General features: G+C 36.5%; 2 protein-coding genes across 2 annotated transcripts; one reads left to right on the forward strand and one right to left on the reverse strand.

Annotated features, from left to right (window-relative positions):
* The first annotated feature begins 762 nt into the window (after positions 1-762).
* On the forward strand, positions 763-19,712 carry zdhhc13 (zDHHC palmitoyltransferase 13). The gene is made up of 17 exons (XM_079802439.1): positions 763-912; positions 1,608-1,819; positions 3,339-3,461; positions 6,474-6,551; positions 6,700-6,844; positions 6,942-7,006; positions 7,385-7,547; positions 8,178-8,303; positions 9,811-9,944; positions 11,987-12,087; positions 12,413-12,537; positions 13,314-13,376; positions 13,798-13,891; positions 13,991-14,074; positions 15,435-15,592; positions 17,283-17,380; positions 18,648-19,712. The coding sequence occupies exons 1-17, from the start codon at positions 889-891 to the stop codon at positions 18,790-18,792; spliced, it is 1,938 nt and encodes a 645-aa protein (XP_079658565.1). The 5' UTR covers positions 763-888; the 3' UTR covers positions 18,793-19,712.
* Positions 19,155-27,983, reverse strand: csrp3 (cysteine and glycine-rich protein 3 (cardiac LIM protein)). Its single transcript, XM_079802463.1, has 6 exons — positions 27,858-27,983; positions 26,881-27,012; positions 23,430-23,598; positions 22,464-22,593; positions 22,138-22,231; positions 19,155-20,637 (listed from the first exon to the last, which is right to left on the reverse strand). The coding sequence occupies exons 2-6, from the start codon at positions 26,990-26,992 to the stop codon at positions 20,564-20,566; spliced, it is 579 nt and encodes a 192-aa protein (XP_079658589.1). The 5' UTR covers positions 26,993-27,012; positions 27,858-27,983; the 3' UTR covers positions 19,155-20,563.
* Between the last annotated feature and the right edge of the window lie 7 nt (positions 27,984-27,990).

The following is a 27,990-nucleotide window of genomic DNA, read 5'->3' on the forward strand; positions in this document are numbered from 1 at the left end:
TTCATATTATTCATAACAACGACAAAATACGTTTTTGTTTTTTTGTTTTTTAATGACAATTAAAATGCAAGAGTGAAGCAAATGTAAATTGTAGGCAAATATACACAAGTGTTTATACTTTGAGGATATATCTGGAAAATTATTTAATAATAAATAAAAAATGTAGGGTAGCCTACTTATGTAGGTTATATATTACAAAAAAATAAAAGTTTTCTAGGGTAGCTAGTGTTAGGGTTTGGGATAGTCAGCAGTAAGCTATGTAATTAAATTAATTTAATGAAAGCTACTGAAATGTTGGCTGCTTCAAAAAACCTCATTGTGCGTCCAATAATAATAATATTAATATTATTAATAATAATAATATTAGCCTAAACATTGTAATGCCATGGTAATGTCCAATAATGTAGCCTAGTATTTGCATGGTATATATACTAAAATAGTATTCCATTCCCTGGCACTTTTGGTTAGCTATGCAGACAGCTGGGATAGGGAATAGCCACATTTATTTAAAATTTTAAAAAATCACACAATGCCTGAAAAGATTTTAAAGAAAAATCTCATTCATAGCTTTCCCAGTGTTTCACGAACTGAACTGGAACAGCATGTTTAGCTGGTATTTGACACACTTAGAGTGTAACACTTGATGTAAATGATAATCTGCATTTCTGACATTTGCTCCTGTCCCGGTCGGAATGCGCTCTTATGACAGGAAATGCAAATACGGTAAGCCAGAGTGACGTCACTGGGGCAAAGCGGCCAATCAGAGCGCAGGATTTGACACTCGTATCGATTCGAGGAAGTGGAAGATGCGATGAACGCACGCCCGTCTTCAGTATCTGTCAGGGTAAATTCTTCATGAACATTCACGGATAACCTCGCTCAGAAGTGATGGACTGGTCAGAAGGAGACGGAGTAAGAGAGACAAATTATATATTCTCTTTTGTTTCGACGTTAGATGGAATTTAAAGCACGGTTAAGCTAACTTAGCATCTTCTGCTAAGTGATCACCTGTGTGTAAGTGTGTACGTGCTGATCGATTCAAGTCACACCACTCTGAATCATGTACATATGTCTGATGACTAGATTTGAACAAACCGTGCCATGATCATTGCCTTTAATAAGCTATTACTGACCATAAATATGGGTTAAATATTGAACATTGGTAATGCAGTTTTAGCCCATTGACAGGTGGAAGTTGAAACCATCATTAGATAGAAGCAAACCAGTTGTTTACTAACAATATTTGCTGAATTGAACGAGGTTGCTGTCTGTTTTTATCAATTTAAATGTGCACTTCATATTTTTTGCTAATTTAAAAAGTTTGCCACATAAAGAAAAATAATTAAATAAATTAAAATGATACACACTTGACATAAAGACCTCTCAGTGTTGTGTTTTATTTTGCATGGAGAGGGTCTCTCCCTCATGGGCACTGCCATGTTGATATCACATGACCAGGCTTGTCATGCACTTGTTATTTGTTACTATAACAACTACTATTAATATGAATAATTACAATACGTTTGCACTTTCTGTCAATTAACCAATTGCATTTTGTGTTAAGCTTAAAATCAGACAGAAATAGCCTGTATTGTAATATTTTACAGTGCCACTCTCATGGTCACAAGGGTGACAGTTGCCATGGACACGGCGGTGGCCACTCCCACAGCCACGGTCATGGAGGTCCTGCCTTTGGTGGTTTCATGCCTGGCAGCTTCCAGGGCCCGCATGGCCCGGGCCCTCTTGATTCCACGCAGCAGCCAAGGAAGATCTCACACCCTGAGGACAGCAGTTCCTGGGATATCGTCAAAGCAACACAGTAAGACTTTTTCCCTTGAAAGGGATAATGGGATTACATTTTAACATCACCGGGAATATTTAACAGCTGGTGATGTTTTTAAAGGGATAGTTCACCCAAAAATGATCCCATAATTTACTCGCCCTCTAACTATCCTAGGTGTATATGACTTTCTTCTTTCAGACGAATACAATCTGAGTTATATTAAAAAAATGTCCTGGCTCTTCCAAGCTTTATAATGGCAGTGAATGGCAGCCCAACATTTAAAGCTCAAAAAAGCACATCCATCCATCCATCATAAATCTGCTCCACACGGCTCCGGGGGGTTAATAAAGGCCTTCTGAAGTGAATCGATGGGTTTGTGTAAGGATAATATCCATATTTAACACTTTATAAAGTAAAATACCTATCTTCTGGCAGGCTACCTTCTGTATTGAACAATGCTCTGGAGAAGTTTTGGGCACAGCTGTGGACTGAAAGTATTTGTGCAGTTCTATGAATTAGTTTAAACATTAATCATTAACATGTTCAGGACAAGTTTTGCTCCCATTATTCTTAGTGGTGATTCTCAGTTAAAAAAAAATTATATTTAAGTATAATTATATGTAATTTAAAAAAAATTAAGTATAAAGATCCATGCTGTACACATATTTAGCAATTTAAGTAATGCATTATTATAATATAAAACATGTATTTTATATATTTTACATACACTACTGTTTAAAAGTTAAGAGTTGGTAAGATTTTTTAATGTTTTTGAAAGACGTCTCTTATTCTCATCAAAGCTGCATTTATAAATGTTGTAAAATATTAAGTTGTTCCCCTTAATATTTTTGTGAAAACTGTGATGCATTTTTCATAAATAGACAGTTTGAAACGGCATTTATTTGATATAGAAATCTTTTGTAAATTATAAAAGTCTTTACCGTCAATTTAGTGCATCCTTAGTGAATAAAAGTATTAATTTCCTTTAAAAAATCTTACTGACCCTAAAGTTTTGAATGGTAGCAGATGGGGATTCACACTTTTACAGGATTATCTTTTTTCATTACAATAATAGTTATTATAGGAGGAGGTAAATTGTGCTTTATTGACAATGCAAAAAATCGAAACGGTCCTGAAAGTGCGTTATTGACAGTCTTTGTGAGATTCCCGCTTAAACATTTTAGTGGCATTTCAAGTGTCCAGTAAACATGTTGCATATGTTTTTCATCTTTCTCTGAGATCTAGCTCTTCAGTAGTGAGTAGAACAATTCATTAATCTTCCCTTTGTAGGGAAGCCGACAGAACATGAGTGATATTATAGAGTACAAATACAGGATCTTATTGTGCTTTTGTAATATCTGGGTTTCTATTAACTCAAGCGCCACTCATATTTGTTGTCTCACCTGCATGCTTCACACTGTTCAAATAGTTCATCTCCATTAGAGGATGCATATCTTTTTTACCACTTGTTCAGGCAGAGAACCTGATGTGTATGTGGGTATACACATGATGCAAAAATAAACAATTTTTTTCCATGATTTGTATTAAATTGTAGGTTTGGTGCTCTTGAGAGGTGTAAAGAACTTATAGAGGCTGGTTATGACGTCAGGCAGCCCGACAAGGAGAATGTTACGCTGCTCCATTGGGCCGCCATCAACAATCGAGCAGATGTTGTCAAGTAAGATTTGTCCATTTATATGTTTCTGTTGTTTCATGCCTTATTCATGAAGTTATAAGTTGATTTAGGTAATGAATTTAGATATATTAATTACTTTTTTTTTATTTTTAAAAGGGATAGTTCACCCTGAAATGAAAATAAAGCCATCTTTTACTCACCCTGCTGTTCTTCCAATGCCCTTTGTCCTTCTATCTTCTTCGTTCCTCAAAAGCAAACTAAAATAGTCTTGCACGCGCTCCTTCCTTTAATGGCAGTGAATAGCGACCAGGCTAAAACGAGGGCTGGGCGATATGGCCAAAATATCATATCATATTTCAGTATTTTTTTGGTTGAATGGCGATACAACACGGTATATATCCCGGTATTTTCTTCGTTTTTCTATTTGGATAAAAAAAATCTGTATTTATTCTAATAATAATTTTATTTCACATCTTGTCCAATGATGTCCTAAAAACTATGTTGATATTGAAGGCTGTAAACAAATACAGTGAATGTAATGTTGGCTATGCAATATATTAGGTGCAAAAGGTGGGTTAAAATCACATCACATTACATTCTAACGTTGTAACATTACAATCTAAAAATAAAATGAATAATTCACTGAACTAAAAATGAAAATAAAAACAAAAGCATATTAGCTTTTATTTGATTACCCCATCCCCATTATTATGGTCACTCATAAAAATATACTTACTTGTAGGTTTAAAATTCCACATATGGCACATTTATTGTCCAACAATAAATATTTTAGAAATATGAATAGGCTACTTTAGTCAGAATTATTGCGCTGTCTGTTTGCTGCGCGTGCTCGCGACGGCGCTCATTAAAGGAAGCCTGAATTTAAGCGGAGATTCACGAAGGCTTGTCCTCTCCTGACAGAAAAATGGACATATTTGCATGACTTTCTAACATTTACAGATGGAGAATATACCTATGAAATGTAAGTTATGCACTGAGGAAAGCACCACATCTCAAACATAGAGCACATGTCATGTTTAGGACAAGTTGTATCATGCACTTTCCCTGCATCAGCTCACTCTGCTTGCTCTGCTGTTTTTCAGATGCGTTCGTATCAATCTACTGTATATCGATATAAACGGTATTGCCTCATTCCCTATCGTTTCTAAAAAAATATATTGATATATTGTACGAACTCGATATACCGCCCAGCCCTAGCTAAAACATTACACAAATTAGGGATGCACCGATACTGATACCAGTGCTCGGGTGTCGGTCCGATACTGTTGTCAAGTACTCGTACTCGTAAAACTACCCCGATACAACCGCACCCGTTAGCACTTTATTGCAATGCATCTTCGGATGCGGAGCCGCGCGGAAAGTTACATAATTCGGCGTGCACACCGCGGCACCAAGTGCAAAGGGGTCTCGCGCTCTCAAAGCGCACGACTGCCATAGTATGGCTTCGTTTTTGCCGAGCGCTAGTGCGGACATGGGGAGTATAAACCAAGCTTAACCGCTCGTGAGGCAGATACCTCTCGGTAGTGAGTGCTGAAAGTGAAAGGCTGTTTAGTAGGGATGTACGCAATGACTAGCCTAACCCCGGTAGTATAACAAGCCTAAGCAAGCTTAATTGTTATAGGTACTAGTTTGACATGACGTGGAAGAAAATGGAAAAGTTTTGTGTAAGCTTTCGAAATCCCTCTTTCACCCGAGTGGAGATTTATCTGAAGCCTCCGCGAGCGAGCGCCAAAGAAAACCAACGCATGCAAAACCCGAGGTAAAATTAAATGATTTTGTTTTGCTGCAGATATACACTTTTCAAAATAATATATTCATTTCAAGATATAACATTAACACCACAGTAATTTAAACAATTTAAAAATATATATTTAAAGCAAAACCTTAAATGTGCCAAAAAAAATTTAAACGCGCCCAGTATTTTCCAAGTGGTCTAGCAGCAGCACTAACGTTTAATCGACTAGTCTCGCACATCCCTAGCTCAGTGGTCACACATTGTAGATGAAAACAGAAACAGACTCATAGCTGATAATGCAGAGAAGCTTCTTTTCATCAAAAAGAACCTGCCTCTCACTTTTCCGAAAAGGGCTGTATGGCTATTATTATTTTTTTTTCCCTTTATTTAACCAGAAAGGTTCTCTTTCACAGTAGTGTCTTGGCCAAGAATGGGCAGCAGTTACAAACCCAAACTTACAAGACAAAACAAGAAAAAATAAAACAAAAACACTTAAAAACAATTACACATCATATAATAATTTAATTATGCTACTATGTAGTGTGGTACTGGAATCCACTGAATGTTACAGGTTACATTTATGTGAAATGGGCAGCAGTGCCATGTTTGTTTAGGAAAGCACCAAGTTGAATGTTAAAATGTCAGCAACAGCATCAATTTGTGTATTCACTTTGTTACAGTCAGAAAGTGAAAAACATCTGATGAAAATAAAACATTGTTAGAAGAACTGTAATGGTATTATTAAGTATTCGTATCAGTACTCGGTATCGGCAAGTACCCAAATGTAAGTACTTGTACTTGTACTTGGTCTGAAAAAAAGTGGTATCGGTGCATCCCTAACACAAATTATACAAAGGTATCACGCAATGATACAGTGAGACGTGCGCCATATATGGAAAGTGTTCAGGAGGCATACTATAAGGTTTTGTGAGAAAAAAACAACATATTATTCAGTCAAAACACGGAGCTCGGCCGTTATTCTGAACGATCCCTTTAAACTAGAGATCACAATTCTCACACAATTCTGAATAGACAACTAAACAAAATAAGGTGATTTACTAGAGCTTCTTATACAAGTTTTATTGCTGCAGTCCATTTTAAAGATATGAAATTAATTTGACTAGACATAGACGAATCATTGTCATTTAGGTATAAGATTGCATGGGGTAACGATTAATCATGCAGCTCTAGTTCAAGGTTATACATCACTTTTAAATATTATAACTCTTCAAATCACTTTACTGGAGTTTATTAAACCTGTTCTTATTTGTATGCATATGTTATGCTGTATTTCATAGATACTACATATCTAAAGGTGCCGTCATAGACCAACTAGGTGGTGACCTGAATTCTACACCACTCCACTGGGCCATACGGTGAGATATATTCTCAGTTGTAATAGCCATAATTTCAGTCATTGCAAAAATGGCTTCGAAAAATGTTAATTCTAGCCGCATTTGCTTGCAAAGGACACTTGACAGTGTTTTATATGTCCCGCTGTTGTTCTTCGTCACCTCTGAACAGACAGGGTCATTTGTCTATGGTCATTCAGCTGATGCGTTATGGAGCTGATCCATCATTAGCAGATGGTGAAGGGTATCGCGGTCTCCATCTGGCTGTGCTTTTCCAGCATATGCCCATCGCTGCCTACCTCATGGCCAAAGGACAGGTGTGACACACACGCACACAGTGACATTTTAAATTATGATAAAAGGTTTGAATACGGAGTAATGCAGTTGGATACACTTGTTCCTGTGTTGTTATAGGAAGTGGATTCACCAGACGTAAATGGACAGACCCCACTGATGTTGGCAGCACAAAAAATCATTGGGTAAGACGACCAGTTGACTAAATCAGGATCCTGAAAATTCAGCTTTGCATCACAGGAATAAATTACATTTTAAAATATGTATTGAAATAGAAAACAGTTTAATAATGTCAGTAATAGTTGTCATAATATTTCACAAAATATTTTTTTCCCTGTATTTTCATATTTAATAGTCGTCTTTTCATCTTTTACTGATATTTGGCACTTATCGAGTATTAATGTTAGGACCTTCACTCAAAACGTCTAGCTCAGATATCATAAAGTATATCAGATGTGTCCTGGCTGACAATGTTTGTCAGGATGTAGGCTGAGCTTAAACTCTTTCCTGCCCTGGTATTTCTCTCCTCTCACACCTTACTGTTGTGTTTTACTAAAACGCAGACCTGAGCCCACAAACTTCCTGATAAAGTGCAACGCTTCAGTGAACGCGGTCGATAAAGTGAACAGAAACTCACCTCTACACTGCGCTGTACTGGCCGGCAATGTCGATTCGGCCCACATCCTGCTGGAGGCTGGAGCCAGCGTTGACCTGGAGAATACCAATGTAAGTGGGCACACACACCCTTCAGCTTGGTTAAATTTCAAAGTGGGAGGATGTTATTACATTTTGATGATTTTTGAAAATTATGAGGTTATGAAGACCAGAGACATTTTGTCTGTTCAACCAGTGTTGTGATTGGTCAACCGCTTCCAGCGTTTTTCGGAAATGTCACGCCCCATACCATAACCGTTTTAGATCCAGGGTGGATACAACACTTCTAGGAATTATTTAAATGAGGAATATTGTGATGTCTACATTCCCAGAAGAAAACTCAAGACTATAATCGAGACATTTCAGGGAGTTTAAAACAGTGCACACTGATATAGAGAATAACTCCCATTGGAGTGTGCTAAAAGTTGATTATGTAAAAAAGCATAATATGTCTTCTTTAAAACCTCAGTTTAACAGTCATTCCTATGCGAAAGTACTAGCATTCGTTCCACATACATTTTAAACGTCTTATTGCTAGTTATTACATGTCCAGTCACTAAATCCAAAGCTGTAATGATGCTGTTTAAACCAGCAGAACAATAGCTGTAAAACTGGTTCTAAAGCTGTGCCCTGGCCGTTCAGTTTGTAAGTTGAGCATTAGCTTGTGTCCAGGGTTTTTGCTGATGTTGTTGTTATTTTCAGGGTCACACTCCCATTGACCTGGCGCACCAGGTGCACAGCCCTCTGCTCATTCACACGCTCGGTGCGGTGAAGACAGAACGAATCAAAGCCAACTCCACGTGTCTCAAACTGCTCAATAAATACAAGGTAACCTCATACCCAGACACACTCATGCCAAGTTTAAACCCCTTTATGTTGGTCTTATTTCAATAACAATTGAGTTTGCACAATTAAAATCGATTAAAAAAAGCAGGTTTCATTTGATGTAGATTTAATGCTCTAAAATCTATTTGGGGATTATGGATTTAAATAAACCTGTAATTTTAAAATAGAATTAAGCATTTGTGCTATAGATTGCTATAGACTCAAATTTCTAAATAAAAAAAAATGAAAATAAGTGTGTAAAATTGTCTTTTTTTTTTTAAATTATTATTATTATTAATTATTATGATTATTATTGTTGTTGAATATGATGTGATTGTTATATGGATATGGTCTTTATATTAATTTAGTTTAATTATATTATAAATAATAATACTATGTTCATTTAATATAATAATTATTAATATTACTTATTATTATTTCCATTTTAAAATTAGTAATAAGTAATTACAGTAAAATTCATAAAATTATTAGATATTATTAGATATGATGTGGATGTTGTTATATAGATATCATCTCAAATAATAATAGTCATTTTAAAATGTATAATAAAATTAGTAATACTAAATAATTACAGTAAAATTCATAAAATTAAAATCTTTAATTTGTATATACATTATTATTAGTATTATTGGATATGATGTAGATGCTATGTTATGTTAATATGGACTCTAATAATAATAATAAATTGTTGTTGTTGTTAATATTATTTCTATTTCTAATCTCTAGTCAAATTAGTAATTATTAGTAATTCAATTAGTAAGTATCCAAGTTGTAAATCGCTTTGGATAAAAGCGTCTGCTAAATGTAAATGTAATTACCATACAATTTTCCTACACCTTATTATTATTATTATTATTATTATTAATTACAAAAAAATGTATCATGTATGTTTTTATTATTTTGAAAGTATCATGTTTATTTAGATATTATTGTTAAAGATATAAAAATATGAATACATTTATAAATAAATAATCATAATAATATTTCACATTTATAAAATGAAATTACATTTCCATAAGAAAATGTAAAACATAAAATTGAATAGTAAAAATAGTGTTTCATTGCTTGTGGTTCCAATTTTAATGGTTGTATTTGTTACAAGAATTTCAGGCAAACTCTCACGCACACACACACACACACACACACACACACACACACACACACACACACACACACACACACACACACACACACACACACCACTCTCACTAACCTTATTAAGGAAGACGTGAGGCGAGTAGATGAAATCCCAGGGCTGTATTTAACCTTGAATTAAGCTTTGAGAAACAAAAGCAGCCAATTTCTCACATAATGTGTGTTTGGCCCTGGAGAATTCTCCATTTTTAGGTTTTTATCAAACAAGAAAATAACATTCCACTAATTCGCTGGCCCACATTCCTCTGCTGCAACCCTGAATTTTCATTGCCGTTGAAAGGGATTCATTATTCAGAGTGTGAGTGTGTAACTGTGTGTGCTTTGTCTGTTTCAGGTGTGCCTACAGTCTGCGTTCAGTGTTTTTGTGGTCGGAGCCATTGGTGCCATATTAGACATGAAGAGTGAGTCCTGGTTACTGAAGGGTGTGCTGCTGGCCTGCATCATGGCTGTGATCAACCTCACTTCAAGGTGCCCTTAGACCGTCAACAAACACACTGCCTTTATTGATTCATTTTTCATATAGATTTAAAATGCCCTGTTGCTACAATATAACTCTTTACTCACCATTTGCACAACAAATGTATTTGCATTGGATATGATGTGATCGCTTATAAGTGACTAAACACGCATGTGTATTCACTAACATTTTGTTCACTAAAACTATGCACACCATATTGATAGTTTAAAATCAAATGCATGAAAAGAAAAGATGTGCATGGTCTTTATCTGTTAATTTTGTTATTATTTGTTACCGATCAATTAGTCTGTCTCAATGATAGCAAAGCAGGTGTAACGAAACCAAACAAAACAACATAGACAGAAATTAAAGGAGGATTTAATGAGCAGCTACCACCAGAGTTTTAGTATTTCATTTTTATTTTATTAAATGTATTTAAATTATATTGATTATTAAATATTATTATGATGTAAATTGTTAGCCTGACAAGCCAGACCCACATCAAGATGTTGGGTCTGGAAACTCACCATTGACAGGGCTCAATCCGAGGAGCGGGATAAACAGTTGTCTTTCAAATTCCCTCTGCACGCAATTGGATAGCGCCATGAGCGCCACAACCAACCAGAGCAAAGAAGAAGGCGAAGCCGAGCTAACGTTAGTTGATAGACTTTCGCCGTATCCGGTCGGCAAAACTTCCAACACATCTTCCTTTCTTAAGAATGACTTTAGTGCCGTTCTTTTCTCAAAGAAAAGCTTAACTCCCAGTCTTCCAGAGTCGCGGCCAAAGCCATTTCAAAAGACAGCTGTTCGTCAGCTTCTTTGTTTACGAGTAGCACGCAGAACCTCCGCAACTCTCCCGTGACGTGCCGTCATTATGTTAAGCCCGCCCACCGACTCTACACGCGCTGTGATTGGCCTGACCAGAGTTTGGTTTTTCCCGCTCTCAGGTCTACCGAGAGTTGCTAGACTACACTCGAGACAAAATACATTTTCTGCCGCTAGGGTGCGTCTAGATTTCTAGGCTAGTAAATTGTAGTATTAATATTTGATTCAATTTTTGAGTCTGTTGATATAATTGCAATGATAATTAAGCAAATGTATTTTTTAAGGATTCAGATGAAAGAAGTTACAAACAGATTGAAATAGATAGTTAAAGTCATCATAAAATCGAAATTCACATTTTTTTAATGGAATAGTGCAGTATTTTTTAATGATTTATCTGTACACATATATATATATATTATTTTTTTTATTTTTTTTATTTTTTTTTATCCATATGTGCTCATAACCTTAAATCAAAATAACTTCCCCTCCCTCTTGCAGCGACATTTCTTCTCTTCTCTGATGATGTATTTACTGGCTCGAGGGCGGGGCAACCTGTCATTCACATGAGATCCACCAATAGCAAACTTTAAATAGCAATTTTTGCCGTTTTGCTTTGATGTACGTCACAATAGAGAAGAAATGACTTCTCAACTTATGTTTCATGTCTACTTTATTTACCGATTCTCCATTAAAATTTAATAGGGTTTCAGTTTTAAGGAAATGCAAACATGTGAACTGGTCAACTTTGAGTGTGCAATAATATTGAGTTCCTCACGAGGGCGCTGTAAGCTCAGTAAAGCAGCTTCACCCAAAAATGAAAATTCTGTCATCATTTATTCACCTTCAAGTTGTTGCAAACCTGTATGTGTTTCTTTCTTCTGCTGAACACAAAATAAAATATTTTGAACAATATGGGTATAGTCAAACAGTTGAAACAACTGAATACAATGGAAGTCAATGGGTCTCATCAACTGTTTGGTTACCCAAATTCTTCAAAATATCTTCTTTTTTGTTCAACAGAAGAAAGGAGCTCATACAGGTTTGGAACAACTTGAGGGTGAGCAAATGATGACAAAATTAAAATTCTGCAGGGAACTATTCCTTCAAATGTTACAGAGACCGCAAGAGGTGTAAACAAAAAGTTCAGGAAAATAATAAACAAGTTGAGCTGTTGTTCCCACTCTTGAAAGTGTCCTAACAATGCTTTTTTTCCGGTTTGTGTCTGTAGGCAGTTGGCGACTGTGGCGGTACGGTCTCTGATTCCCGCAGCCAGTCTCATGGCTTCTATCTTCTGGATGGTCGTCACATGGGGCTTGTGGTTTCTGCCTGATATCCTTTTAGAATACACATACATCACACACACATGAAACTGGTCATAAACTTTAATACACATGTTTATACCAGCCATGATGTGTTTTACATAAATGCATTTGTTTTACAAGATTTTTACCTGTCAGACATCCACATTAAACCTAATGACACACGCTTGTTTAGTGCATCATTGGGAGTTGATGCTGTATGAATTTAAATGTCACTAATTGTTGCCATTAAAACTTTGCCTACTGCAAAGTAAAATAAATATCTAGTCCTGACAAAGTCATTGTTTAAAGGAAATACAAGTGATATCTCGTAAAGACCTTAACCCGCTGTTCACATGACCCCAGCGCTACAGTCCAGATTCTCTTCACAGTCAACATCACAGCCTTACTGTATTACTACCTCCGCTCCTGCAGGACAGACCCTGGGATCGTCAAGGCAACCGAGGAGGAGAAGAAGAAGGTAAGGACTGGCTTTGATTGGCTGCTGTCACGCCACTATCTGATTGGTCAATATATGCAGTGCCTCCTCAAAAAATTGGATGAGGAAAATAATGAAAAACTTTTTACTATTAAAAAGTATATAAATCACTAGTTTTTCTAAAGAAACACTGTTCAACAGCGCCACTAGCAGGTAACGTTACAGCAGGATGTCGCGTCTCTCTTGCCTCCCCTGAGCCCATTGACTTTTAACAGACCCCCTAATGCGTGCGCTGGGTTTAGTGGGGGGTAATTGAGGATGAATGGGGAAAAGTCACGTGAGAGGAGGCAATGCCTCCATCGCGCTATGATTGGATATGATTAGTTATGATTGGTTTGTGCGATAAATCCTGCCTTTTGTTTTTGTGCGCGTGAATCGGTCTGAAAGAGCAAAATGATATTACCACTTTGTCACGTCAAAATACATTTTTAAATGGCCTGTAAACATGATGACTGTGGGTTTTTTAGTGAGCAATCAGCTTGGGGAAATTAAAGTTATATCTTAAATCGTTTTGTGTGTTATGTAAGGTAATATTTATTTAACTAGGAAAATGTGACAAAGTTAAATGTAACTGGGACATAAATTTACATTTGATTTATTTAAAAAAACTAAAATTTATAATTTACTTTGCCTCCTCGTTTCAGAACACAAATAAAAAATAGTATATGATTGGTAAATTAATCTAATTAGTCTGTTTAGGATTAGTTGACCTAATGATTCCTTTGGGTTCTGTGACACTCTTTCTTGTCCGTCTGTAGAATATTGTGGTTCTGGCAGAAGCGGGCTGTCTGGATCCCAGGATATTTTGTACTTCATGCATGGTAAGTTATTATGTCTATTAATGTATATGATATAGAGCAGTGTTTCCCAACCACGATCCTGGAGGCACACCAACACTGCACATTTTGCCTCTGTCCCTAATCAAACTCCCATGATTCAAATGATCATCTTATTAGTGGAGACTCAAAGACCTGAAATGGGCGTGGCAGATAAAGGACACCTGCAAAATGTGCAGTGTTGGTGTGCCTCCTGGATGGTGGTTGGGAAACACTGATATAGAGGACAAGAAATGATGAGAAGCAAACCAGATTGGCAAGTGAAACAAGATAAATTCACACTTGTGTTACCTACTCAAAGTATTAAGACTGAATGAGTCCAAGGAAGTGCACTAGGCCATGGTTTGAAACCATACACATTTTTGCTGTATTATTGTTTTTAATATTTAAAAACCTTGTTTTGCAGATGAGGAAGCCAATGAGAGCCAATCACTGCTTTTACTGTAATTCCTGTGTTGCGAAACAGGACCACCACTCCATGTGGATCAATGGCTGCATAGGTAACATGACGTGCACAAACTAAGATGTTTAATGACATACGGCTTTCTCTTTCATTTTTCTCTCTCATTATGTATTGCTCATGCTAACTTGTTACACAGGGGCCAGAAATCACCCGTTCTTTGTGCTTTTCCTGGTGACTCTGAACTTCCTCTGCATCTGGATGTTCTACGGCAGTATTAAGTGTAAGTCACCACTAAATCTCAAATATACAGTAAACTACCGTTCTAAAGTTTGCGGTCAGTAGGTTTTTTGAAAGATTGTTGTTTGAAAGTAGTCTCTTCGGCTTACCAAAACTACATTTATTGTATCCAAAATACAGTAGAACAGTGATTTTGTGAAATGCTATTACAATTTAAAAGATTTGTTTTGTATTTGTATCATTTTAAACTGTTATTTATTCCTGTGATGGCAGCCTTCAGTGTCACGTGATCTTTCAGAAATCATTTTAAAGGTCCCATGGCATGGCATTTTTCTATTATTTTATAATGTTTCCTGAGGTGTACTTATATTGTTAGTATGATTTTTACATCATAAAATGTCATAATTTAGAAATAAAAGGCATTTTTTCTATACTGCTGTTTGCCCTGTGGCTGAATGCCCTGCTTCAAGAGGCGTGTCTGCTGTGAGACTTCAGTAAAAACACCCACTGTTGTGATTGGCTGACATCTTTGCATTTGAAATGAGCGGAGGGGGCGTGGTTTAACGAGGTCTACGAGGCACGAGCTGCTGCCAGAGAGACGGATGGACCGGAGTTCACTTCACATCAGTTCTCTCAGTCTCAGTTCAGTGAACTGTCGTAGTTACAGCATATACTTCAGGTTATTAGTTTATTTCTAGTCGGAGGGACTGTCACTCATGTCAGAAAGTTAGTAACTTTAGTAAATTATGGATCAGCGCTGACTGGAGACGCGAACCGTTTAGAACGATTCAGTCCGATTTGGTGAACTGGAGTGTATTTTTCAGTAGTTGATGTCTTTAAAAATATACAACATCTTGCATTTTTAGTCTTATTTCTTATTATTGTCAATAGTTGTGCTGCTTAATATTTTTATGGAAACAGTGAACATTTTTTTCAGGATTATTTGATGAATAGAAAGTTCGAAAGAACAGCTTTTATTTGAAATAGAACATTTTCATAAAAATAGAAATGTTTTTGCAGTGACTTTAGATCAATTGATGTACGCGTCAACGTACATCAACCTTCAACCTTGTTGAAAGTATTAATTTCTTTACAAAAATCTTACTGATCCAAGTAAGTGCATTATTTATTAAAACCAAGTTGCAGCAAAGTCTCACAGTTTATGCAGTTTTAAACATTCTTTACTGTTTTAAATAAAAATAAACTACAAAAAATACTTCCAATTCATCTACAGCCATTTGCATTGCAAAGTTTCCATACAGGGTGATTTACAGACCAGTGTTAGGGCAATGAGACCATCATAGCGTTTGCTTTTCGTCTTTATTTCACCAATACCCACTCTCACATTATGCTCTAGAAGAGAATGATAATAAGAAAATGTGTGTGTGTTTCTCTGTGTATAGACTGGTCCAAACACTGTCCGCTGCACTACACAGAGGAGGGTGTGTGGGGTGCGGTGACCACTCTGATGGGCTGCTCTCCCTGGGTGCTTTACATCTTCTGCTTCGCTTTCTTCCACACCTCCTGGGCCTCCATCCTGCTGTTGTTGCAGCTCTACCAGGTGAATGACTTGATAATGTGCTACAAACAGTGAAATATCCCAGTGCTTTTAAGCTAAATATCAGCACTACTGGCCAAATAGGAGTTAGGATATAAGGACCAGAGAGAACAGCTATGTAATTATTTTTGTAATATAGCTGATAAGAGAGTTTAGTGGCATTTATTTATTCTTTTGTCTAGTATTTTACATAATGTGAAATCAGGCATCATAATAATAGAATAAATATAATACAAACAGTTAATACATTTACAATCTAATATAAATTAATAGTTTGCTATTTACTTTATGCACCGATATTATATCAGTCTAATATTGACCTCAGACCACTACTACATATAAAAAAAAAACACAAATATGTATCATCTATATTTCCATCCACCTATTTATACGCATTTTGGGATATCGCAAAAATGCTGGATGGAAATGCTAAGGACATGCATTCAAAAAATGTGCATAAAAACATATGCGTTCAATTCAGGTGGATAAAAGGTTTTTTTCTGATAAGAAGACATAAACATTAAAGCTGAAGTGTGTGATTTCTGCCATTACATTAATTGAATAATAATAATATATGCAGATAGTTAAGCAGTATAATGTTGTGATGGTGGCAAATGTTTATAGCCTGACGTCGTCATACTCCGATTCTAGTCAGGATATGAGTCTGCTGCTCATTTGGGCTGTGATTATGGGGTGTTTCAACCGAACCAGGATAGAAAATGCCTCTGCACTCAATTGGATAGACCTACAACCAATCAGAGCAACGGAGTGAGTGACGTATGTTGAGCGACCCATAGTTGTCAATAGAACTCAACTGCACGCATGCTGGAAGAAGTAGAAGATGAGTGTAAACGATCTTTGCCGGTGTTGTAAAAAGAATTTAAGGATACACGGAGTACTTACCAACACCATCATAATTTTTGAGAGAAATAGTAAAGGTGAATTCATATACGAACATCTTTGTTGTAAACAAATTCAACCCAAGCGCGCTTTGGTGATGTGAATGATTACGTTACTGTTGATCATCTGTCCATCATCGTATAAAGCCCACCCTGACAATTTGATTGGTCCGAACAGCTCTAGTTTGAGCATAGTTGCTCCACAATGGATCAAGTCCAGACCGAACTTCCCGACTTCAAATGTTGTGCGTGGGGATAAGTTCGGCTGGCATCCAGGCTAAAATGTTTAAACTTTTCTTAGCAACAGCTCACTTATCTAAAGAAGCACATAAAATATGATGGAAACACATTTACCAAATAAATCCCTCGACGCACAACAAAAAACTTGCACGACTTTGACTGAACTGTGGATGTGATTGAATAACTGGACTAACTAGCGGACCAATCGCATCACACAGCATATCAAGTGTTGTTTTGATCATTCTGAAATGCCAAAGTGTCATCAGAATTATTTGGTTTGATTCCCTCTCAGAAGCTGCATTCACAAACACCAGCATCAGAACGCAAGATAACATGACAGTGTTTATTGTGTTTCATTCGTGCTCTAAGACGCAAGTCAACAATTGCAGCAACTTCCATTTTTATTAGGTATTTTGCGCCAATTTCCCAGAGATTGACAATTAATAAAAATATATTCAATACAATAATCATAGTGGTCAGTAGTGGAAAGTGTTAATGTGGAGGACTGTGTAGTCCTGTGATCGCTCTTTATAGTTTGCTTTGTTTCCTCACAGATTGCGTTCCTCGGGCTGACGACAGCCGAGAGGGCTAACCTGACGCTCAGGCAGAGAAAACTCCCTCAAGCCTTCTCTCTCAGACAAAACCCATTCAAGTAAGCATGTTTTAACTAGTTTAGGGCTGATAACTATAGAAGCTTGTTTCCGCCATTGAATAAATAAGGTAATTGGGACTTTTTAAAAACTTTTTTCCCTGTTAGAATTGTGAGTTTATAATATAAACTCGCAATTCTGAGAGAACAAAAAAATCGAAATTGCGAAATATACGCAATTCGGTCAATTTCCCTCACAATAGTGAGATGTAAACTCTGAATTGTGAGGAAAAAAAGGTCAGAATTGTGGGGAATAAACATAATTTTAAAAAGGTAGGCTAATTCTGAAAATTTTTCCTTGCAGTTGTGAGTTTATATCTCACAATTGTTTCTCACGAAAGTCAGAATTGTGAGAAAATTGCTGGTTTCGATCGCAATTTGAATTTTTCTCTCAAAATGTTGAAATATAAACTCACAATTGCTAGTTACAAAATGATTAATTGCAAGATATAAACTCGTAACTGCAAGAAAACAAGTCAAGTAATTATGAGTTATAAAAAACAAAATGTGAGAGAAAAATTTGCAATTTCTCGACTTTTTTCTCGCAATTGCAAGTGTATATCTCACAATTCTGGCTTTATTTCTTGCAATTCTGACGTTTTTCTCAGAATTGTGAGATATAAACTCGAAATTGTGAGTTAAGTCCGAATTGTAAGATAAAAAGTCACAATTACTTGTTTTCTTGCAGTTATGAGTTTTTATATAGCAATTCTGACTTTTCCCTCACAATTGTGAGATGTAAACTTGGAATTGCAAGAAAAAGGTCAGAATTGTGGGATATAAAATCACAATTTAAAAAGGTAATTGTGACTTTTTATCTCGCAATTCTTTATTCTGGTTGCAAGTTTACATCTCAATTCTGACAGTTTTTTCCCCTCAGAATTGTGAGATATAAACTTAGCAACTACTTGACTTTTTTTCTTGCAATTATCACAATTCTGGCTTTATTTCTCGCAATTCTGAGTTTACAACTTGCATTTCTGTTTTTTTCTCAGAAATGTGTGAGATGAACTCAAAATTGCGAGTTATCAAGTCCGAATTGTGAGATAAAAAGTCGCAATTACTCTGCTTGTTTTCTTGCAATTACATCTCGCAATTCTCATTTTACATCTCGCAATTGTGAACTTATTTATATCGCAATTATGAATTGTGAGATTTAAATGCATAATTCACTTTTTTTTATTGTTTTATTCTGTGGCAGAAACCAGCTTCTTTAGCTAACGGTCATAAAAGTGACCGTTCTTATTTAATGTGGTTTCTTCTCTCATAGTCTTGGAGTGGTGAGGAACCTGGTGAACTTCTTCCAGTGCCGGTGCTGCGGTCTCTGTAAGCCAATGGTGCTGGACTGGACTCAACAGTATCCGATGGGTCTCAGCAGGGACCATCCCATGTTCAGCGGTCCCCATGCTGTTTGACCACCAGGGGCCAGTCACCCACTCAGGGAGAGCGACGTCCCCACTTGTGGAGCCATTGGTTTGATTTTTAATGCCTTTTTAATGACGGAAATGAAGAATAGACTGAATGCTAATTTGGATAATCTTTTGTTCGATTTGCAAGAACATTCACCTTTTATATTTGAGTGAAATATGTATGTGATGTGCATTCATGGTAGTGATGGTTAGATTTTGCCTTACAGCTTAAGTTATACATAAGAATGTTTATAAGCATACTGATATATTTTGAACTGAAATCTTTTGTAAGGTACAGTAAGACGACATTGTTTTGGGTTTTACTCCAAGTCCTTTTACAGGAAGTAACCACTATCCTTATGCTCTTTGTGAAGAGATTTGTAAATCAGAGCAATTTTATTTCTACAAAACAAATTATTACAAAAGAAATGCACCGAATTACAAATTCAGTAGCTGATTTCTTGTCATTTTGAGAAACGTAAATGATCCCTTGATGCGTCAAAAATGCATTTGAAATGACTTTATGCTACGACCAGATGTATCACCGCAGCATTTATAGCATTATACATACAAGTTGAAGCATATCATTTAATATATTTAATTAGTTATTAGTATCGCATTGCCCTTTTTCTTGAGTAATCAGTAATATTTTAAGTGGCAGTTGATCTTATTTTTTAGCCTTTAATAACCACTGTGTAGCACAGGCTCGTGTCTGATAGCGTCATCTTGCTCTTTACTCCAGTTCTCAATACTATCCATTATACTTTATCACGCATTATGTCATTATAAGGGAAATGTGCTGTTCTTGAGTCCTGCTCTGTGCTTTGGAATAAATCAGACTTCTTTTGTAATTTGCGAGTCAATGTTTCATTGGTTGCTGGGCTAAAATCACAATCAACTGTAGGTAACAATAAAAATATTGATTTAATATTGCATAATTAGCCACTATTATCTAATAGCGAAGTGCTAGAGTTTTGGAGATACTTTATTTTCCTGAACTGATTACTGTATTTTAACTGTGAATGTGCGTTAGTTGATTTTATAAGTCTTTAGATTGCTATATTGAAAGCGGTTTTCCTAGTTACAGATCGTCTTTTGATCAATTTTGAATGGCACCTCTTTATTTATTCTTTGTTTTTATGCTATGACATGTGATATACAGTGGACAGGTTTATGGAGTAGATTGTGCATAGCATCAACATAACATGTTTAAAGCTGAAGTGTGTCTGTGTTTTATGTTCAAATACTTCCCCCTTTCCCAACTTAACATGAAGAGGTAAGTGAGCTGTTGATAAGAAAAGTTTCCCAAAAAGTGTAAATATTTGGAACCATCACATTATACTGCTTGAGCATCTCATTATATTATATTAATGGCAGAATTCACACACTTTAGCTTTAAATATACAGCCACCTTCTCATTGCACAAAATAAACAACATTAGACGGACCATCGTTAATTCAACGGGAAGTCAGTAATTTCCTATGGATGTAATGTTTGGTCAGAATTGAGCTTTTGCTTTAAAAAAATGTGAATGTAAGTGACTAGATGGTATGCGAAATGCCGGATATGGTCTAGTCACCATATATATATCTCTATCTAAACCATATTATATGTTTTTTACTAATTTATTCATTCCACCATGGTAAATGTCCTTTCTGCTGTGCTCCTTCCTTTACTTCATTACATTCATTAGGACTGCCACTAGGGGGCGTTTTCCCTCAGTTGTATTCAAATGTGTGCAGTGAAAAGGCAGCTACACCGGGTTGGTGTAAACTTGTCATTCAACGTCCTCGACCACGCCCATGTTCCCCAGGCCCCGCCCCTTTGGACCAAAGTTTTTGGCATAGCAAACTGAAAAACATTTATAAAAAAAGAAATCAGTTAAGACTTAACGTTAACAAAAACAAGTCATGGCTAAGGTTCAACTAGTATTCAGCAATATTTCGTAATTACACTATATAATAAGGTTCCATTTGTTAATATTAGTTAACTACAGTAGACTTAAGAATAAAAAAAAAATTCTAAAGCATTTATTAATCTTTCATGTCAAATCCAGTATTTACTGGATGTTAATTTACATTAACATTTTATTTATATTTTTTAAAATAAGTCTCTTTTGCTCACCAAAGCTGCAGTTATTTAATCAAAAATACAGTAAAACAGAAATATTGTGAAATAGTATTAACAATTTAAAGGACCGTTTTCTATTTTAATATATTTTAAAATCGAATTGATTTCTGTGATCAAAGCTGAATTTTCAGCATCATTCCTCCAGTCTTTAGTGTCACATGATCCTTCAGAAAGCATGATGATTTGATGCTCAAGAAACATTTATTATTATTATCAATGTTGAAAACAGTTGTGCCACTTATTTTTGTGGAATTGGTGATACTTTTTTTTCAGGAATCTTTGATGAATAGAAAGTTCAAAAGAACGGCATTCATTTGCAGTCATTAATTCAATTTATTAAAGAATATATTTGAAATAGGAATAGAATTTGTAGCATTATAAATATCTTCACTGTCACTTTTGGTCAATTTAATGCATCCTTGATGAATAAAAGTATTAATTTCTCTCGCTCTTTTTTTTAATCTCACCACAAATCTTTGAATGGTATCACGGTTTCCACAAAAATCTTAAGCAGCAAAAACTTTTCAACATTGATAATAATCAGAAATGTTTCTTGAGCAGCAAATCAGCATATTAGAATGATTTCTGAAGGATCATGTGACACTGAAGACTGGAGTAATGATGCTGAAAATTCAGCTTTGACATCACAGCAAACAATAAATCACTTTTTAAATGTACTAAAATAGAAAAAGCTTGCTTTAAATTGTAATATCTCGCAATATTACTGTTTTACTGTATTTTTCATTAAATAAATGCAACCTTGGTGAGCATAAGAGACTCTTTCAAAAACATTTTTGTTGAAAAAAGTAATGTTTTTTTGTAAACTTTTGACAGGTACTTAAAATGAAAAGTTGTATCTGTTAATAATCGATCTGAACAGACAATAAACATGCATTTTTATTAACTAACCTTATCAAAGAAGAATACTGTAACGACTGTATTGCTCATTGTTAACTAATGGAAGCTAAAAGTGTTATTCATTCTTTTATCTTATTCATTAATGCAAATTTCTGTTCGCATGATCAAAAACAGGCATCATGATGCAATTAACAAGCATCATTCAGGCTTTAATCACTGCTCCAGTATTTGTGCTCGTGATTGCATCAATTGGCCTGTAATGGCTGTTGAACAATAACTAGGTCTATCTGAAACAGACCATCTATTGATTGGTTAAGTGATATTAAAGATATTGATCTTACGGTCTCATTCGATTGATTGTACCTTTACAGTAGAGCTCTCCATCTTTATCCGTCACCGTGGTGGACTCCAGGCTCTTCCCACACAATAAACAGCGGAAGCAGGTTTTGTGCCAGGCCTGTTGGATCAGAACCAGTCACAGATTGATAAATTACTGTGGTGAAATCTGCTTTACACAGCACTGACCTGTGACAGCAGCATATTGCAGGAGTGCTGAGAAAGGAGCAGTTACTCAAAATCTGCTTCTACTGGTGGTTAAATGGTTTGATATTAATTTTATATCATAACACAGTATATAGTAGCAAAAACTCTGCGTCAGCGTCTCGCTTTCATTATAGCTGCAGTTTTACCTTTCCAGCACCCATGACTTTCTCTGCTGCATAAACGGCTTTGGAGCAGCGAGGACAGCGATCCGTACTCCCAAGTTTCTGCGCAAACTTGCTTGGGTTTGAGTTTGCAGATGTCGGACGTGCTTTAGGCCTTAATATGTTAAACGCACACATAAGAAACACAAACACAACAATAACTAAAACCTCTAAATTCCCGTTTTCAACTAAAAACAGAAAGCTTTTGGCTTTTCATTTACACGACAACAGCGTTTTGGGGGCCTGAAAACGCAAACTTTTGAAAACCGGAATCAAAGTGCAAGGTATTGAAAACAATGCAGTTATCGTCTCTGTATAAACTACAAAAATTAGAATTTGTGAAAACGGTGGCCAACTACTGGCCTGGCATCAATAATACAGCGTTTTAGGGGTTTTCGTGGATCCGTGTTAACTAAAAACTTCCCAGATTTTTTGTACATTGTTGTTGTGTGAACAGACAGCGATCAGACAGCGTTTTTTGCAGTGAGATGTGCCTTTTTTATTTGTTTTCTATTGGTAGTGAGCACTGTTCATGTGCCCCGGAAGCCTTTTATCCACCTGCTGCACAACGTTTTTGTAGGATCACTCTGAGCGCATGAATTTGAAAAATAATTCACTTTGTCACTTTGTATAGAAACACTCCGAGCCTATAGACTGAACACGTAATACATATGTGCATGATATCACCAATTTCACACATTTGCATTTTTGTAGTTTACACTGAGAACATTTGCAGAAAATAGCATTTTCGGGCCCCCAGAACGCAGTTGTCATGTAAATAAACGGCCCAAACGCATAAAAAGTTCTCTTTTATTAGTTGAAAATGAATTGACCAGGTTTGTGTCACTGCCTCACCAGTAATGATTTAAATGTCTTTGTAGGCTAATTATATCATTAAATACTGCACTGCTGCTGTATCTATATGATTTGAAAGATATTTCCAGGACATACTCTTGAGGCTGAAGTTCTTCATTATTCACCGGGTCAGAACTCAGCGCTCCGGCACCCTGGCCGTACCCGTAACCTTTTGGACCGTATTTCTTGCCATAGCAGGATTTGCAGTAAATCTCAGACTCGTGTGCTGCAACTGTTGTGCTGTCCAAACCTTTACGACACACCACTAGAGAACAGAAACAAAACTGTGTGTTAAAATATGACATATTATAGGCCTGGTTTCACAAACAGGGCTCAGATTAAGCCAGGATTAAGCATTAGTTCTAGCCTGACGTCATCATACTCAGATTCTAGAATATGAGTCTGATGCTGCTCCATTGGGCTGTGATTATGGGGTGAAAATGCCTCTGCACTGGATAGACCTACAACCAATCAGAGCAACGGAGTAAATTACATATGTTGAGTGACGCATAGTAGTCAACAGAACTCAACTGCACGCACGCTGGAAGAAGAAGAAGAAGAAGAAGAAGCCAGTTTCTCTAGAGCGGCTGCATGAGGCTGCACGGACTCTGATGACAACACAGCTGTTCCACGATTGGCCAGATTCTCCACATGACAGCGATCACGTGTGTTTCGTGTTTATTCTAGAACCTTCAGTTCCACTAATGCACACAAATCTTTTTTTTATAACAGTAAAACCTTCATGTAGTCACGATGTTATACTGTTATATTTATCAAAATAAAACTGATTAAAAAAACTTAGACCTCACTTCATTGATAGTGTAGACTTATATGTTAAACTTTATTCTACAAACACACGCTGTAATAAAGGAACACTCCACTTTTTTTTGAAAATAGGCTCATTTTACAAGTCCCGTAGAGTTAAATAGTTGAGTTTTACCGTTTTTGAATCCATTCAGCCGATCTTTGTATCTGGCGGTAGCACTTTTAGCATATCTTAGCATACATCATTGATTCTAATCAGTCCATTAGCATCTCATTCAAAAAATGACCAAAGACACTTTCAATATTTTTCCTATTTAAAACTTGACTCTTTTACAGTTACATCGTGTGCTAAGAAGAGAGGAGAAAGAATCAAGGTGCAACATGTCGGAGGTTGTTGAACAAATTCGCATGCATTTGTAATTTTAACAGTTGGAAACCGTTCATAAAAGTGGACTTCAAAGAGGTCTTATCCTGTTGCGCCATGATCAGCCACTAGTCGACGTCAAGCTTAAAGCGTCATGGCAGAGCATTAAAGTCGACTAGTCTGTGCACTGCATACTACATTCAACATAAAATCTCAAAGTCTTGAATCTGTTGTGAGAGACAGAGGGAGTCTAGATTTGGCCCATGATCTCACAGCTCCTCCAGAGGGCTGTCATCTCCTGTCTGCGTTCGTCAGCTGCTGCGCTTTCAGCCAGGATGGCTCAAGAGGCTCATGGGAGCTTGGCTTTGTGTCTAATTTTGGGCTGGATGAACAAGAGGCTCTGAGAGACCGAAGCATCCCGGCCGCTGTCATCCGCAGCAGATGGAAACAGGCCCTTGAATGGTGGCTAACCGCAGGGGTGTCGACTCTACCACAGTGTTACCGGGCTCAAACTGACTATTACCACCCTTGCTGGCACGACTCAAGCGTTTAAGAATGTATGCTGTGCCACTGAAAGCTGACGGCTCTGTGTTTTTGGACTGGGCACCTCACCATGATTCATTAGCTCTTTTTGCATATTTTAAACTCTTATTCTGACACAACCAGATACATTATTAAAAGAATGTTGACTGAAAGTTTTATTGTTGCTATTAAAGTAAATATTTTGGTAAAAGATAAATCTAAAAGTTACATCTGTTGTCAAATATACACTCACCTAAAGGATTATTAGGAACACCATACTAATACTGTGTTTGACCCCCTTTCGCCTTTAGAACTGCCTTAATTCTACGTGGCATTGATTCAACAAGGTGCTGAAAGCATTCTTTAGAAATGTTGACCCATATTGATAGGATAGCATCTTGCAGTTGATGGTGATTTGTGGGATGCACATCCAGGGCACGAAGCTCCCGTTCCACCACATCCCAAAGATGCTCTATTGGGTTGAGATCTGGTGACTGTGGGGGCCATTTTAGTACAGTGAACTCATTGTCATGTTCAAGAAACCAATTTGAAATGATTCGAGCTTTGTGACATGGTGCATTATCCTGCTGGAAGTAGCCATCAGAGGATGGGGACATGATGGTCATGAAGGGATGGACATGGTCAGAAACAATGCTCAGGTAGGCCGTGGCATTTAAACGATGCCCAATTGGCACTAAGGGGCCTAAAGTGTGCCAAGAAAACATCCCCCACACCATTACACCACCACCACCAGCCTGCACAGTGGTAACAAGGCATGATGGATCCATGTTCTCATTCTGTTTACGCCAAATTCTAACTCTACCATCTGAATGTCTCAACAGAAATCGAGACTCATCAGACCAGGCAACATTTTTCCTGTCTTCAACTGTCCAATTTTGGTGAGCTCGTGCAAATTGTAGCCTCTTTTTCCTATTTGTAGTGGAGATGAGTGGTACCCGGTGGGGTCTTCTGCTGTTGTAGCCCATCCGCCTCACGGTTTTGACAAATGCTTTGCTGCATACCTCGGTTGTAACGAGTGGTTATTTCAGTCAAAGTTGCTCTTCTATCAGCTTGAATCAGTCGGCCCATTCTCCTCTGACCTCTAGCATCAACAAGGCTTTTTCGCCCACAGGACTGCCGCATACTGGATGTTTTTCCCTTTTCACACCATTCTTTGTAAACCCTAGACATGGTTGTGCGTGAAAATCCCAGTAACTGAGCAGATTGTGAAATACTCAGACTGGCCCGTCTGGCACCAACAACCATGCCACGCTCAAAATTGCTTAAATCACCTTTCTTTCCCATTCTGACATTCAGTTTGGAGTTCAGGAGATTGTCTTGACCAGGACCACACCCCTAAATGCATTGAAGCAACTGCCATGTGATTGGTTGATTAGATAATTGCATTAATGAGAAATTGAACAGGTGCTCCTAATAATCCTTGAGGTGAGTGTAATCAACTCAGTGGACAAATGTTTAAAAAAAAAAAAAAAATCCTGAATTCAAAATGGACAATTCTTGTTTTTTATGGAATATTTAAGTTATTATAAATTATTTATCCATGCATATTAATATTTCAAGTGTCCTTAATTCTTAATCGAAATAACTTCCCCTCGCTCTAGCAGCGACATCTGGCAATGGGGGCGGGGCAACCTGTCACTCACATGTGATCGACCAATGGCAAATCACAACCATCCAATCAATTCCTGATGGACAAAATCAAGTCCCGCCCTACATTTTTTCTTCTGTTTCACTCAGATAAGTCACAATTGGGAAGAAAAGTCTATCACAACTTCCGTTTCATGCTGACTTTAACAATATATAATATTTCTTAATTTTTATTTACTTTAGTAAGTAATAGTAACTATTAATACCTGAATGTTATTGTGGACTTACTGCAAATGAAGCAGGTTTTGTGGAAGCTCCGGCTGTTGCACTGGATCTCCTCAGCATGGTAAACTGTCTTCTCACAGGCCGAACATTTGGCTCCTCCTCCCCAATTTGGCATCCTCGACTCTGGCAAAGATTCTGACATTTACAGGGATGGGAAGAGAGACAATCAACCAAAACCGCCAAAAAAAAAATCAACTAAAAGGGGTGAGTGTTACAATCAGTTTACTAACTGTGAAAATGTATCACCATTTTTTGAAAACCAGGAGAAAATTTGACTACCTTCATTGATGTGATGTCAGATATAAAAATAGATATATCCTATCTAGAAGGAATATGTAATTTAGCCTCTATCTCATCTCTTTGAGCAGGCAGAAAATATCACCTCACTAGTGTGGAATGCAACGATAAGGGTCCAGAAATAGGTCTTTTATTAATGCCACTGCCAAATTAAAAGAAGTGTCTGCTTTGTGTGGCTAAAGAAATACTAAAAAGTAATACATGCATTAATTTAATACATTTTTTAAAATCATTTATTTTACATTGTTATTATTTGTATGCATTTCTAAATCAAAATAATTGGATCTCTCTACTTTGTAAGAAAGAAGGATACTTTGACCAATATTAATCAGTAACACTCATTAAAAAAATACAATGCATATCAAATTATTAATGTACTTTAAAATACATTTGTTTAATGACCTTTCTACAAATGACTGTTGTTATCTGCTAAGCATTAGTGTAATAATAATCAAGTCCCTTAAAACCTGATGAATTATCGTAGAATCACTTCACAGCAGGTTTATTTTAATAATAATTATCAATAGGTTAAAGGTTAAATAGGTTTATCAATAATAAATTCAAGTTGATTGGGACACTTTTCCCCAGTCATCTCAATTTTCACCCCACATAAAATATTGAAGATTGCAGTATATAGCACAAATTACCAGACATTAATATATAAATGTTCAAATTCTACTTACACAGTCACAGGTTATATAAGAAATCTTTTTTTCTGGGAATAATGTTTTCTCCTCTGTCCCTGATGATGTCCATTTCTGGCCCTATGGTGGGTCTTTATATAGGCTACTGGGCGTCACTCTCTCAGCTCCAAAC

This window comes from Gobio gobio (genome assembly GCF_949357685.1).
Source record: "Gobio gobio genome assembly, chromosome: 2".
Lineage (NCBI taxonomy): Eukaryota > Metazoa > Chordata > Actinopteri > Cypriniformes > Gobionidae > Gobio > Gobio gobio.